The sequence below is a fragment of the Thalassophryne amazonica genome, chromosome 3, assembly GCF_902500255.1.
Source record: "Thalassophryne amazonica chromosome 3, fThaAma1.1, whole genome shotgun sequence".
In the NCBI taxonomy this organism is placed as follows: Eukaryota; Metazoa; Chordata; class Actinopteri; order Batrachoidiformes; family Batrachoididae; genus Thalassophryne; species Thalassophryne amazonica.
Window position 1 is genome coordinate 147,260,392 of NC_047105.1, and position 13,708 is coordinate 147,274,099.

Genomic DNA, 13,708 nt, shown 5'->3' on the forward strand with positions numbered 1-13,708 from the left:
ACCTGAGTCGGTGTTTGTGACACATGGTGCTCAAGTATGGAACGTGGGCTACATCTGTGCAAGCTCACAGCAGGAAGCTTTGGATTGACCACATTAGGTGGAGGGTGATGCAGGATTTGTGTCTTCTTCAGGTTGATGTGAAGACCAAACTTGTTGTAGATTTCAATGAAGGTTTCTGGTTTATTTATTACCTCCGCCAAGGAGGTTATGTTTTTCGGTCACGTCCGTTTGTTCCTCAACGGAAATTCTCAATGGATTTCAATTAAATTTTTACCAGGGGTGTATCTTGGCTTAAATTGGCAGAAATTAAGTTATGACACAACAATAATTTAGCATTTGTTTCTCCTCATTGAATAAACTTATCAGAAAATAAAAAAAACTTGTGTAGTTCATGCAGTTTCTCTTTATAAATACATTTGCTGAAGATCTAAGGGTTTAACCACTGAATCTGAAACATGACGGTAGATGCGTGAAATGACGTGGAATAAGTCTCTTTGCCAAAGGGTTTTCCGTGTGACATCAGTGATCCTATGGCCTTGACGGAGGTTTGCGCTCTTCGAGTGCTTCTAGTTTGAGACTTTCTTCTGTAAAGGAAGATACTCTCTTGCCATTGGCATGCTGGAAGTCTAAGAGTGACGTGGTGGTGATTTTCTTCTTGATTCTCAGTCAGCTCAGGTTGAAGAACTTTTCTTGCATGAGATGTCAGTTGATGGTGAGACCTTGTCCTGCATGAAGATGATGAGCAACACCGGGGCGATGATGCAGCCCTGAATGACTCCTGATTGAATGTTGAAGACAACAGCTTTTCTGTCATTTACCAATAACTGTGGCAGACATGCCATCATGGAGAAACCTCGGGATCTTGATGAATTTCTCAGGACAGCCGTTTTGCTCAGGATCTTCCACAGAAGTGGGCGTGGTGTGTTATCAAATGCCTTTGTTAAGTCAGTGAAGACGAGGTACAGTGGTTGGTGTTTACTTGTCACTGTCAAACAGTGAAGATCATGTCTGTTGTCCTTCTTGATGGTCAGAAGTGACTCGCTTTTTCAGGAAAAATGTTTTCTGTGAGCGGTCTCAGGCAGTTGTTGGCAGCTGGTATGAAACCTTTTCCTGGTTTCCACTGTCAGACGTCTCTCCTTTCCACTTGTAGATGGTGATGATCATTGAGTTTTTCAGGTCCGTGTCTTCTTCTGTCCAGACTTTGAGGATGAGTTGGTGCAGTTGGTTTTGGAGAAACGGATATCCTTCTTTAAAGACTTCAGTGGGAATGTTGTCTTCTCAAGGCGCTTGTTCTTTTTCCCACTTTGAAGGGTGAAGAGAGTTTCTTTGGGAGTTGGGGTTTGCATGAGTTCTTCAACAGTGTCTTGTCTTGGTTGAGCATTTCCTCCTCAACAATTGCATTGGGGTTCAGTATGTTTTCAGAGTGTTCTGTCCATTGAGCACTGATGTCATCTTTGCTCTTCCTTCCTTGGATGGAGGGCAGGTACATTGCTTTAGTTGCATTGAAAAAGTCTCTTCTGTCATTTTGTCATTCTGGGAGGCTTTAGATTTCAGCAGTCTTGTGATACATCACTGATTTTTCACTTTGCCGAGTCGCTTTGCTTTGCTGGAGTTGAGACTTTTGCTAGAGCTCGAGGAAAGCGTTTCACTCCGCTGGGCCGGAATACACTGTTGAACCTCACACAGTATGTCTCCCTGCCAACATTTACTTCATGTTCTTCATTCGTAATTGTTTTATGCAAACTGTGAAACCAGCAGAAGCATGAGTGTGAACATTTTTGTTTGTTAAAAGAAGGATTAACATGTCTTGTGTTGATTAATGCAGCAATGACCGCACACACATTTTCTTATTTCATCTGAAGGCGGCTGCAGTGCAGAATGTTGCTGCAGTTTAGAGATATTCACAAATCCCCAGATGATACTGAATGATGTTACTGGAACTTAAACTTCACCACACGTTCTTCAGGAACCGATCTGAGCAGAGAGTCCAGCAGGAAAGGGTTTGTAGCAGCAGGAAGCTCGACCTGAAGTATTTTTATGGTCAGTGTGTTTAGATGCATCAAGCTGAGCGCTCTGTGTGCTCCGTGCGCTTTGTGCCCCCATAAACCTGCGAGCAGCCGTGTGGCCGCCGCCTGGCTGCCCTCGGATCTATAAATGAATAACAGGCATCAATCACTGTCACAGCCGTCCTTCTCCAGCCCAGACGCACAGAGGTGACTAATGTCACTGCACGTTACTGTCCAGCCCCCAACCACCTCCCCCCACCACCTCCACTCCCACTCACTCACGTCAAACAGACCTGACAGGCCACCAGCTCCAGTCCAAAGGGCCACCACAATGTCACCCTGTTTGATTTTGGGGGGTGGGGGCTGTGGAAGGGGACGCGGTCAGCGGTCGGCTCCCAGCATCCTCTTCTTTGTTTTGTTGGTTGATTGACAGCTGGGGTGCCTCTGCTGGGCAGTGAAGAGGACTTTGGCAAACAAACGTCTTGATCACTGCTGTAGTTGGGTGGAACCATCACTCACATTTGTCCCCGGTTTGTTCTGGCTGACAGACTGTCCGCTGTCCTCGCCCGAGGTCAAAGTTCACTTCAGCCCACGCAGGACACTGGTTTTATAGTTTGACTGTCCAAAGGCAAATTAACCAGCTCTCCACGTCCTCAGCACCCGTCCAAAATAGATGTTCAGCTCTTGAAACCACACAGCGTTCTTCCTTCACTGTCAGACGGAACGCATGAAAAGTTGTGTGTGTGTGTGTGTGTGTGTGTGTGTATACAAAGAGCATGTGCACAACAAGTATTCAGTCTCTGTCCCTCTGTCTGGTTGAAGTCCTTTTCTTCGCCCATTGTGTTAAAGTTCACATACAGCGTCTTGCACCCTCTTTCCTCCACTAATCTTCGAGAAAAAGTGGACGAGTGAGCCGGCACGTCTCCCATCACTGAAAAGGCTGTGCGTCCAGAGCGCATAAAAGGCCGAAACAAAACTAAAACTGACAAAAGAAAAACGAAGTGACCGGCGACCTTGACGCTTTAAACAAAATCAAAACGAAACATTCATGATGACGTGACTTGACAGCGGGTATCAGACAGAGCGCCAGCCTGTGATCATTTCTGCAGTGAGTCTGTGCTCTTCACAGCCACCTGCAGCTACATAGTTGTCTTGAAAACAGGTTTGTCTTCACTACAACAACATGTGCGTGCACATGCACATTCCTGCCACTATTGTTTCTGTATGAAAACTTTGCTTTTCATCCCACACATGGACGATTCACGTTCAGCTCATCGGATCTTTAGTTATTGATCCGTTCAGATATCGTCAATGTTCATGCAAGACGTGGGACTTTGGAGGTTGGGCGAAGTTGGATGACAATCAGTGGAAGGCTGACTGTACACAAACGATGAAGAACTGTCAAGACAGAAAGCAGAACGGAATACGGACGAATTGAAGTCGGTGGGATTTGTTCATATTTTTCAACAGTTTGAAAATTCTTACGAAGCGCCAGCTACAGGAACAAAGCTGGACGATGGTTAAACAATGTCTCCGAAAGTCAACATAGGTCCAGATTTCTTGTTTCGTTTTGGCTTCGGTGTCCTTCATTTGTGGTATGTGACCGGGACTTTACTTTTGACACACCTTATCTCCTTGTACTCCTGTCTCCTTTCTGTCCCACTTCCTTTTCCACAGTCTTGTCCCCTTTATATGTTCAGGGTCTTTGTTCTACTTTCTTATTTCACCACTAAGTCTCCTTGTCTTTCTTTCTCTGTCCAGGTTCCACACCCAGTAGCTTCCTATCTGTCTCTCTCTCACCACTTCTGCTGTAGTTGTGCAGTTGTCCAGCATCTACTTGTCACCACCTAGTGCCTGTTGTACTTCCTTCCTAAACTTCATTCAGCAGTGTGAAATATCGTTGCCTCATTTGAAGGACTTCAAAGAAGAAGTTTAAATTGTCCTGAGCCCGTCAGGCCCTCCCTCTCTTCCTCTTCTTCAATTCCATAGTCATCCTACAAGTTGTCACCTGATGCTGACACTTTATGACATCAGCTCTATTAGACTACAGCTCCACTGTAGGATATCATTAATTTTTTATTGGCTGCACTCTTCAGACTTTCCTTCTCCTTTGTACCCAAACACACACGTCAGGCATATGTGCTGATGACATTTATCATCATTATGTCAGACACTAACTTCATCCCACCACACACATAATACCCTCTTGTTGTTATTATTTTTATTGTTGTTGTTATTGTTTTTGTTGATTGTTAGCGCTGCAGTCTCGGCTCTACACACAGGTGCATTTGTTATTTTCCATTCTGGGGTGTTTCTTTTTTTGACCTGAGATTAGCTGATATGAAACATATTTCTTTTTCTCCGACCCTCTGAGGACAGTCTCATTTTTACATTCAGTGATGCTGCTCTTCTTCTGCACTTTTTTCTCTGTTCTTTTCTGTGTTGTTCTTCGCTGTGAGACAGAACAGATCCTGCTTTTGACTGACAGAGACAGGTCGTGTATGCAAATCAGTTTCGGAGGGCGTGGCTGCATCTATTCAAGGAAAAAGTTTGTTGTGAGCGGTAGGCTTGTGCATGTACATGAGGTCCAGTGCGCACACACAGCTTTCTAACTCCGGCTCACACACTGCTACAGTGTGAATGTTTCTGCACAGTTGTAGCTGACATGTGTGCATGAGGCTCTGAGAGGCCTGACCTTCTCTCTGTTTCTGTCTTCTTATTGGACACCTGAATGTGGACTTTTCCAGATGCTGATCGCGCACAGAAGCACGGCATGGACGAGTTCATTTCAGCCCACCCCTGTAATTTTGACCACGCCTCCCTGTTTGAGCTGGTACAGCACCTCACTCTGGACCACAGACTCAGCGACTCCTACTCGTGCCTGGTAAGGAAACGTGTTGCTGCTGCTTACACGTCTGCTGGACCACCTGACACCCCTGGACCATAACACTCTCTCTGTTTGTGTGTGTGTGTGTATATATCCTCAGGGCTGGTTCAGTCCCGGTCAGGTCTTTGTCTTAGACGAGTATTGCGCTCGTTATGGAGTTCGAGGCTGCCATCGGCATTTGTGCTACCTGAGCGACTTGTTGGAGAGGGCGGAGAATGGTGCCATGATTGACCCCACCCTTCTGCATTACAGCTTTGCCTTCTGTGCCTCCCACGTGCATGGAAACAGGTATGCAAAGAGAGAACGGTCTTCATAGAGCAGGTGGCTCTGTGGGTCGGAGTTGGACGATGAACCTAAAGATAGATAGTCCAGCCAATTGGTTCTATTCCAGGACAACCTATCGATATCTATGGATTAAACACTGTACTGATCTTGGCTGGGAGGTAACCTGCAATGGACTGGAGTCCCATACAGGGGGAGTTCCAAAAGCATAGGCACCAATGGTCCTCATGGCCTGAATCTGACTTTATGTCCAAGGCCAGTCCAGCAGAGGCCATTTCCACCAGCAAAGTATAAGTCAACTCAAAGTGTGCTCTCCTCAGGAACCAGATCAGTTGTATCACTGACATGGGGCAAGAGGGTTTTGGCAATCGCCAGATCAAAGAGTGTTCAGTGGTCTTCTGAAGAACCATTTTCGCTGTCTGGCTTCATCTGCGTTTCAGGGAAAATGGTGTTCGCACAGCAAGGAAAAGGTAAGCTAGGTACAGATAGTTCATGTATCACTACTTTTAAAAAGAAGTTTAAAAGATAAAGATCGAGTACAGATTGGTGTTTGACAGAGATGTGTGGAGGCATTTTAAATTATATGAAAATGAAGGATTGGTGGGCTCTGGACAGCTCTTCCCTCCACAGTAAAGGTGACAGCAGATTTCAGTGTTCAATTCAATTTCAGTCCATTTCTTTATATAGCGCCAAATCAGAACAAAGCTGCCCCAAGACATTTAACACGGGTAAAGTCTAATCCTACCAACCCCCCCAGAGCAAGCAGACAGGTGACAGTGCTAAGAAGAAATTCCTGTTTATGTTTATGAGGACGAAACCTCAAGCAGACCGGACTCGGAGGGGTGACGCTTTGCTTAGACCATTCTGACAGTTACAAAGTACAAAGCATTGTGTTTATTCTTCTACGGCAGTTTTATTGGGTGGGGGTCTTAAACCTAGAACCTACCGCTTGCTTGTGCCCAGAGCAGAAGGTTCCCGGTTCAAGACTTCCTCTGCCCATTCTCCATATAATGTGGAGTTGCATCAGGAGGAGTATTTGGCATAAACGTTGTGTCAGATCAACACGCAGATCCACCGCGGATCCACTGAGGTGAACCCGAGAAACTTACTGTCTTGTTTATCATACAGATCAGCTAAAATACTTGTTTAGGTTTTTGGCAGGAATCAGGGGTCTTTAAATACTGAACTACGCTGGTTCTGGAACCAGAGTTCTTTTGGTAGAGGAACAGAAGCTGTTAAAACCAAAGAGCAGGAAGTACAACCCAACAGTACTCTGCAGTCAGACACCTTACAAAGATTGAGTGTTGCCTGCATGGTTGGTAAAACGGGAAACGAGGAGCGCATCAGGTGATCAGGAAAACCTCTCAACCTGAGTTCAGAGTCCAAGAGAACATCAGGAGCAGCCGAGTGCTCTTAAGGTGATTTTACCCCTGAAGTCGAGTGAGGTCAGCAGAGGAACGTTCATGACTGGCCTTCATTCTGAGAGGAACCCAGTCCTGTGCAGGTCCAAAGTCCAGTGGTCCTGGTGGTTAGCCGTAGATTCTGTTGTGTGATGCGGATCAATGTGTGATGCCCCCTGGACAGGATACCACTCCGTCACAGGTTACTTCCCGGCCAATCCTGGTCCTGGTCACTGGTACTGGACTGAGACAAAGCAGATGAAGTGTCTTGTCCAAGGACATGTCATGTTGTGTCAGTGGAACTCGAAGCCAAGTCTACATATTGTTCACCCAAGTCCTTGTCCACTCAGCAGCCTGCTTGAGTCTGAGGCGACAGATGTAGCCTGATGAATGGGTTAACAGTGAACCGCCAGAGTCTGAAATAACCACCAGTCAATAAAATACAAGTGCGCAAATGAAAACAAAAATAACAGCATAATCGTCCCTGTGCCCCCCCCCCCGGCCCGGTGAGTTACCGAAACCTCAGTTTTGTCACACTTCAACTCACCCACATGTTCCTTCAGAGTCCAACAGGTGTGTTATGAGAGCAGAGTGGCTTTGTGTTTGCAGGTTTTGGAACACCACAGGCTGGTGACGTGCACGCTGTCAGTGTCTCAGGGCTCCATGAGACGGACATGTAGAATGTCTCTCAGATTTGGTACAAACAATCTTTGGGGAACTTTCTAGTCAGGTTAAGTTGGAGTTTGTGTTTGAGTCCCTGTGCCCCCCCCCCCCCCCCCCAGCTCCCACAAAGGACAGAAAAAATGTCAGTTTTCACACTCTTCATTTATTGCACAAAGTCTGTTCACTAACATTTTCTGCAATTTTGGATAAAGATTCTTTAGGAGACTGCCTACAGAAAAAACAAAAAACAATTTTTTTTTTTGTTCCTGAGTCGTTCTAGGGGCTCCAGAAGGACGTTTTGTGCACTTCTCAATTTATTGCTGAAAAACTGATTAAAATGTGTTTGTTGTCCACCCGGTGTTCATCACGTTTGTCTACGTTGATCCAGTGAGATGAGAATGACAGCCTCAACACTGCATTTAATCTATTATTAGACTCAGTTGGCTTTGCTCAAAATGTAAATGAGTCCACCCACCACTTTAATCATATCTTAGATCTTGTTCTGACTTATGGTATGGAAATTGAAGACTTAACAGTATTCCCTGAAAACTCCCTTCTGTCTGATCATTTTTTAATAACATTTACATTTACTCTGATGGACTACCCAGCAGTGGGGAATAAGTTTCATTACACTAGAAGTCTTTCAGAAAGCGCTGTAACTAGGTTTAAGGATATGATTCCTTCTTTATGTTCTCTAATGCCATATACCAACACAGTGCAGAGTAGCTACCTAAACTCTGTAAGTGAGATAGAGTATCTCGTCAATAGTTTTACATCCTCATTGAAGACAACTTTGGATGCTGTAGCTCCTCTGAAAAAGAGAGCTTTAAATCAGAAGTGCCTGACTCCGTGGTATAACTCACAAACCCGCAGCTTAAAGCAGATAACCCGTAAGTTGGAGAGGAAATGGCGTCTCACTAATTTAGAAGATCTTCACTTAGCCTGGAAAAAGGGTCTGTTGCTCTATAAAAAAGCCCTCCGTAAAGCTAGAACATCTTACTACTCATCACTAATTGAAGAAAATAAGAACAACCCCAGGTTTCTTTTCAGCACTGTAGCCAGGCTGACAAAGAGTCAGAGCTCTATTGAGCTGAGTATTCCTTTAACTTTAACTAGTAATGACTTCATGACTTTCTTTGCTAATAAAATTTTAACTATTAGAGAAAAAATTACTCATAACCATCCCAAAGACGTATCGTTATCTTTGGCTGCTTTCAGTGATGCCGGTATTTGGTTAGACTCTTTCTCTCAGATTGTTCTGTCTGAGTTATTTTCATTAGTTACTTCATCCAAACCATCAACATGTCATTCCTACCAGGCTGCTCAAGGAAGCCCCTACCATTAATTAATGCTTCGATCTTAAATATGATCAATCTATCTTTATTAGTTGGCTATGTACCACAGGCTTTTAAGGTGGCAGTAATTAAACCATTACTTAAAAAGCCATCACTTGACCCAGCTATCTTAGCTAATTATAGGCCAATCTCCAACCTTCCTTTTCTCTCAAAAATTCTTGAAAGGGTAGTTGAAAAACAGCTAACTGATCATCTGCAGAGGAATGGTCTATTTGAAGAGTTTCAGTCAGGTTTTAGAATTCATCATAGTACAGAAACAGCATTAGTGAAGGTTACAAATGATGTTCTTATGGCCTCAGACAGTGGACTCATTTCTGTGCTTGTTCTGTTAGACCTCAGTGCTGCTTTTGATACTGTTGGCCATAAAATTTTATTACAGAGATTAGAGCATGCCATAGGTATTAAAGGCACTGCGCTGCGGTGGTTTGAATCATATTTATCTAATAGATTACAATTTGTTCATGAATATGGGGAATCTTCTTCACAGACTAAGGTTAATTATGGAGTTCCACAAGGTTCTGTGCTAGGACCAATTTTATTCACTTTATACATGTTTCCCTTAGGCAGTATTATTAGACGGCATTGCTTAAATTTTCATTGTTACGCAGATGATACCCAGCTTTATCTATCCATGAAGCCAGAGGACACACACCAATTAGCTAAACTGCAGGATTGTCTTACAGACATAAAGACATGGATGACCTCTAATTTCCTGCTTTTAAACTCAGATAAAACTGAAGTTATTGTACTTGGCCCCACAAATCTTAGAAACATGGTGTCTAACCAGATCCTTACTGTTATATGTCGACGCGGGTTGAGGAGCGGACCTGCGTCTGACGGAACCCAGCGCTAAAATAACCAGAAAGCGGTTCCAATAACAAAACAATTTATTTTTCCACCCTCTGGTGCATAACAAAGTGTATGAACAAAAGAAGCGTCAGTCTGGTGGAGTGAAGGCTGGCACGCTCTCCAGCGCCTAAAAGGATCGAAGCCCGGCGCTTCTGGACTCACTTTACCGCCAAACACCCCCCAGGTGGACACGACAAACCGACTCTCTGCGAAGGATAGAAAAGGTGAGGTAAGTCAGCAGCTACAACCAATATCCTTCAAAAGGCACACACTATCAGCAACACATTCAGGTCTGTATTTAAGCTTTATGTAAATGAGCAGCTTCTCACAACAGGTGGAGGATTACCACTCCGCACGCCACGGCAGTGAGAAGCGAGCTGCACAATTCTCATCACAATTCAAATCTACTGCGTAACAAAATACCAAGTTACTATCAACAATTAGTCAAACAGTTAATCACCTCAGATGTGTGCTGACAGCATGTGTCCCTCACCCTTCTTCCTTCACAGGCACGATGTGTCAAACCCAGGCGCGGTCCTCAGCGTCTCACAAACGAACATCACAAGGTCGAGTTCCCGGCAATTCTGCTTGAATCACACATGGCTTAAATGCAGAACGCCATCTCATTATCTGCTTCCGCTGAAAGTCTTTAAGGTTGCACGTGAGCACCATCCACAGGTGCTGCACATAACATTGATGAGGGTGAAGGACTCTTCAGCCAGCACCTTCTCCACAGACAAATCAGTTTTCATACCACCTGGAGAGCAAAGAAAAGAAAAGAACACCAAAATGTCCAGCCACACCCCCCCAACACACAACACTTACTCTGGATGGCATTACCCTGACCTCTAGTAATACTGTGAGAAATCTTGGAGTCATTTTTGATCAGGATATGTCATTCAATGCGCATATTAAACAGATATGTAGGACTGCTTTTTTACATTTGCGCAATATCTCTAAAATTAGAAAGGTCTTGTCTCAGAGTGATGCTGAAAAACTAATTCATGCATTTATTTCCTCTAGGCTGGACTATTGTAATTCATTATTATCAGGTTGTCCTAAAAGTTCCCTGAAAAGCCTTCAGTTAATTCAAAATGCTGCAGCTAGAGTTCTAACGAGGACTAGAAGGAGAGACCATATCTCACCCATATTGGCCTCTCTTCGTTGGCTTCCTGTTAATTCTAGAATAGAATTTAAAGTTCTTCTTCTTACTTATAAGGTTTTGAATAATCAGGTCCCATCTTATCTTAGGGACCTCAAAGTACCATATCACCCCAATAGAGCGCTTCGCTCTCACACTGCAGGCTTACTTGTAGTTCCTAGGGTTTGTAAGAGTAGAATGGGAGGCAGAGCCTTCAGCTTTCAGGCTCCTCTCCTGTGGAACCAGCTCCCAATTCGGATCAGGGAGACAGACACCCTCTCTACTTTTAAGATTAGGCTTAAAACTTTCCTTTTTGCTAAAGCTTATAGTTAGGGCTGGATCAGGTGACCCTGAACCATCCCTTAGTTATGCTGCTATAGACTTAGATTGCTGGGGGGTTCCCATGATGCACTGAGTGTTTCTTTCTCTTTTTGCTCTGTATGCACCACTCTGCATTTAATCATTAGTGATTGATCTCTGCTCCCCTCCACAGCATGTCTTTTTCCTGGTTCTGTCCCTCAGCCCCAACCAGTCCCAGCAGAAGACTGCCCCTCCCTGAGCCTGGTTCTGCTGGAGGTTTCTTCCTGTTAAAAGGGAGTTTTTCCTTCCCACTGTTGCCAAGTGCTTGCTCACAGGGGGTCGTTTTGACCGTTGGGGTTTTTCCGTAATTATTGTATGGCTTGCCTTACAATATAAGGCACCTTGGGGCAACTGTTTGTTGTGATTTGGCGCTATATAAATAAAATTGATTTGATTTGATTTAATGTTTTATTAGCAATTGTAATGTTTTATCAGCAGTCTTAATGTTTTATCAGCAATCGTAACGTTTTATCACCGATCTTAATGTTTTATCAGCAATCGTAATGTTTTATCAGCTATCTTAATGTTTTATCAGCGATCTTAATGCTTTATCAGCCATTGTAATGCTTTATCAGATCTTAATGCTTTATCAGCGATCGTAATGTTTTATCAGCGATCGTAGCGTTTTATCAGCGATCTTAATGCTTTATCAGCGATCGTAATGCTTTATCAGCCATTGTAATGCTTTATCAGATCTTAATGCTTTATTAACGATCGTAATGTTTTATCAGCGATCTTAATGCTTTATCAGCCATTGTAATGCTTTATCAGATCTTAATGTTTTATCAGCAGTTGTAATGTTTTATCAGCAGTCTTAAAGCTTTATCAGCGATTTTAATGTTTTCTCAGCAGTCTAAATGCTTTATCAGCGATCCTAATGCATTATCAACAGTCTTAAAACTTTATCAGCCATTGTAAAGCTTTACCATCCATCTTAGTGCTTTATCAATGATCTTACAGCTTTATCCGTGGTCTTAAAGCTACTATATTGGCGATCTTAAAACTTTATCTGCCATTGTAATGCATTATCAGTGATCGTAATGCTTTATCAGCGATCTTAATGTTTTATCAGTGATTTTAATGCTTTATCAGCGATCTTAATGTTTTATCAGCGATCTTAATGCTTTATCAGCCATTGTAATGCTTTATCAGATCTTAATGCTTTATCAGCGATCGTAATGTTTTATCAGCGATCTTAATGTTTTATCAGCAATCGTAATGTTTTATCAGCTATCTTAATGCTTTATCAGCGATCATAATGCTTTATCAGCCATTGTAATGCTTTATCAGATCTTAATGCTTTATCAACGATCGTAATGTTTTATCAGTGATCTTAATGCTTTATCAGCCATTGTAATGCTTTATCAGATCTTAATGTTTGATCAGCAGTTGTAATGTTTTATCAGCAGTCTTAAAGCTTTATCAGCGATCTTAATGTTTTCTCAGCAGTCTAAATGCTTTATCAGCGATCCTAATGCATTATCAACAGTCTTAAAACTTTATCAGCCATTGTAATGCTTTACCATCCATCTTAGTGCTTTATCAATGATCTTACAGCTTTATCCGTGGTCTTAAAGCTACTATATCGGCGGTCTTAAAGCTTTATCAGCCATTGTATTGCATTATCAGTGATCGTAATGCTTTATCAGCGATCTTAATGTTTTATCAGTGATTTTAATGCTTTATCAGCGATCTTAATGTTTTTCAGTGACCGTAATGTTTTATCAGTCATCATAATCCTTTATCAGTGATCTTAATGCTTTATCAACGGTTTTAAAGCTTTATTAGCCATCAATGCTTTATCAGTGATCTTAATGCTTTATCAGTGATTGTTGTGCTTTATCAGCGATCTTAATGCTTTATCACCTGTCTTAAAGATTTATCGCTTATCTGCGATTGTAATGTTTCATCAGTGAACGTAATGCTTTATCAGCCATCTTCATGCTTTATCCAAGGTTTTAAAGCTTTGTCAGTGATCTTAATGCTTTATCAGAGACCGTAATGTTTTATCAGTGATCATAATCCTTTATCAGTGATCTTAATGCTTTATCTGTGATCTCAGTGCTTTATCAGCGATCGTAATGTTTTATCAGCAGTCTTAAAGCTTTATCAGCGATCTTAATGTTTTCTCAGCAGTCTAAATGCTTTATCAGAGATATTAATGTATTATCAATGGTGTTAAAGCTTTATCAGCCATCAATGCTTTATCAGTGATCTTAATGCTTTAATCAGTGATCTTAATGCTTTATCTGTGATCTCAATGCTTTATCAGCGATCTTAATGTTTTCTCAGCAGTCTAAATGCTTTATCAGCGATCTTAATGCTTTATCTGTGATTGTAATGTTTCATCAGTGAACGTAATGCTTTATCAGCCATCTTCATGCTTTATCCAAGGTTTTAAAGCTTTATCAGCCATTGTAATGGTTTATCAGTGATCTTAATGCTTTATCAGCGACCGTAATGTTTTATCAGTGATCATAATCCTTTATCAGTGATCTTAATGCTTTATCTGTGATCTCAATGCTTTATCAGTGATCGTAATGTTTTATCAGCAGTCTTAAAGCTTTATCAGTGATCTTAATGTTTTCTCAGCAGTCTAAATGCTTTATCAGCGATCTTAATGCTTTATCTGCGATCATAATGTTTCATCAGTGAAGGTATTGCTTTATCAGCCATCTTCATGCTTTATCAAAGGTTTTAAAGCTTTATCAGCCATTGTAATGCTTTATCAGTGATCTTAATGCTTTATCAGCGACCGTAATGTT

The 13,708-nt window shown here is 42.4% G+C and overlaps 1 protein-coding gene across 1 annotated transcript in view; it reads left to right on the forward strand.

The window, feature by feature from the left end:
* LOC117507690 (calcium-dependent secretion activator 1-like) overlaps positions 1 to 13,708 on the forward strand; it is a 547,099-nt gene that overhangs the window by 227,297 nt on the left and 306,094 nt on the right. Inside the window, 2 exon segments of the mRNA XM_034167504.1 lie at positions 4,754 to 4,890; positions 4,994 to 5,181. Coding sequence (XP_034023395.1) covers positions 4,754 to 4,890; positions 4,994 to 5,181 — 325 coding nt within the window.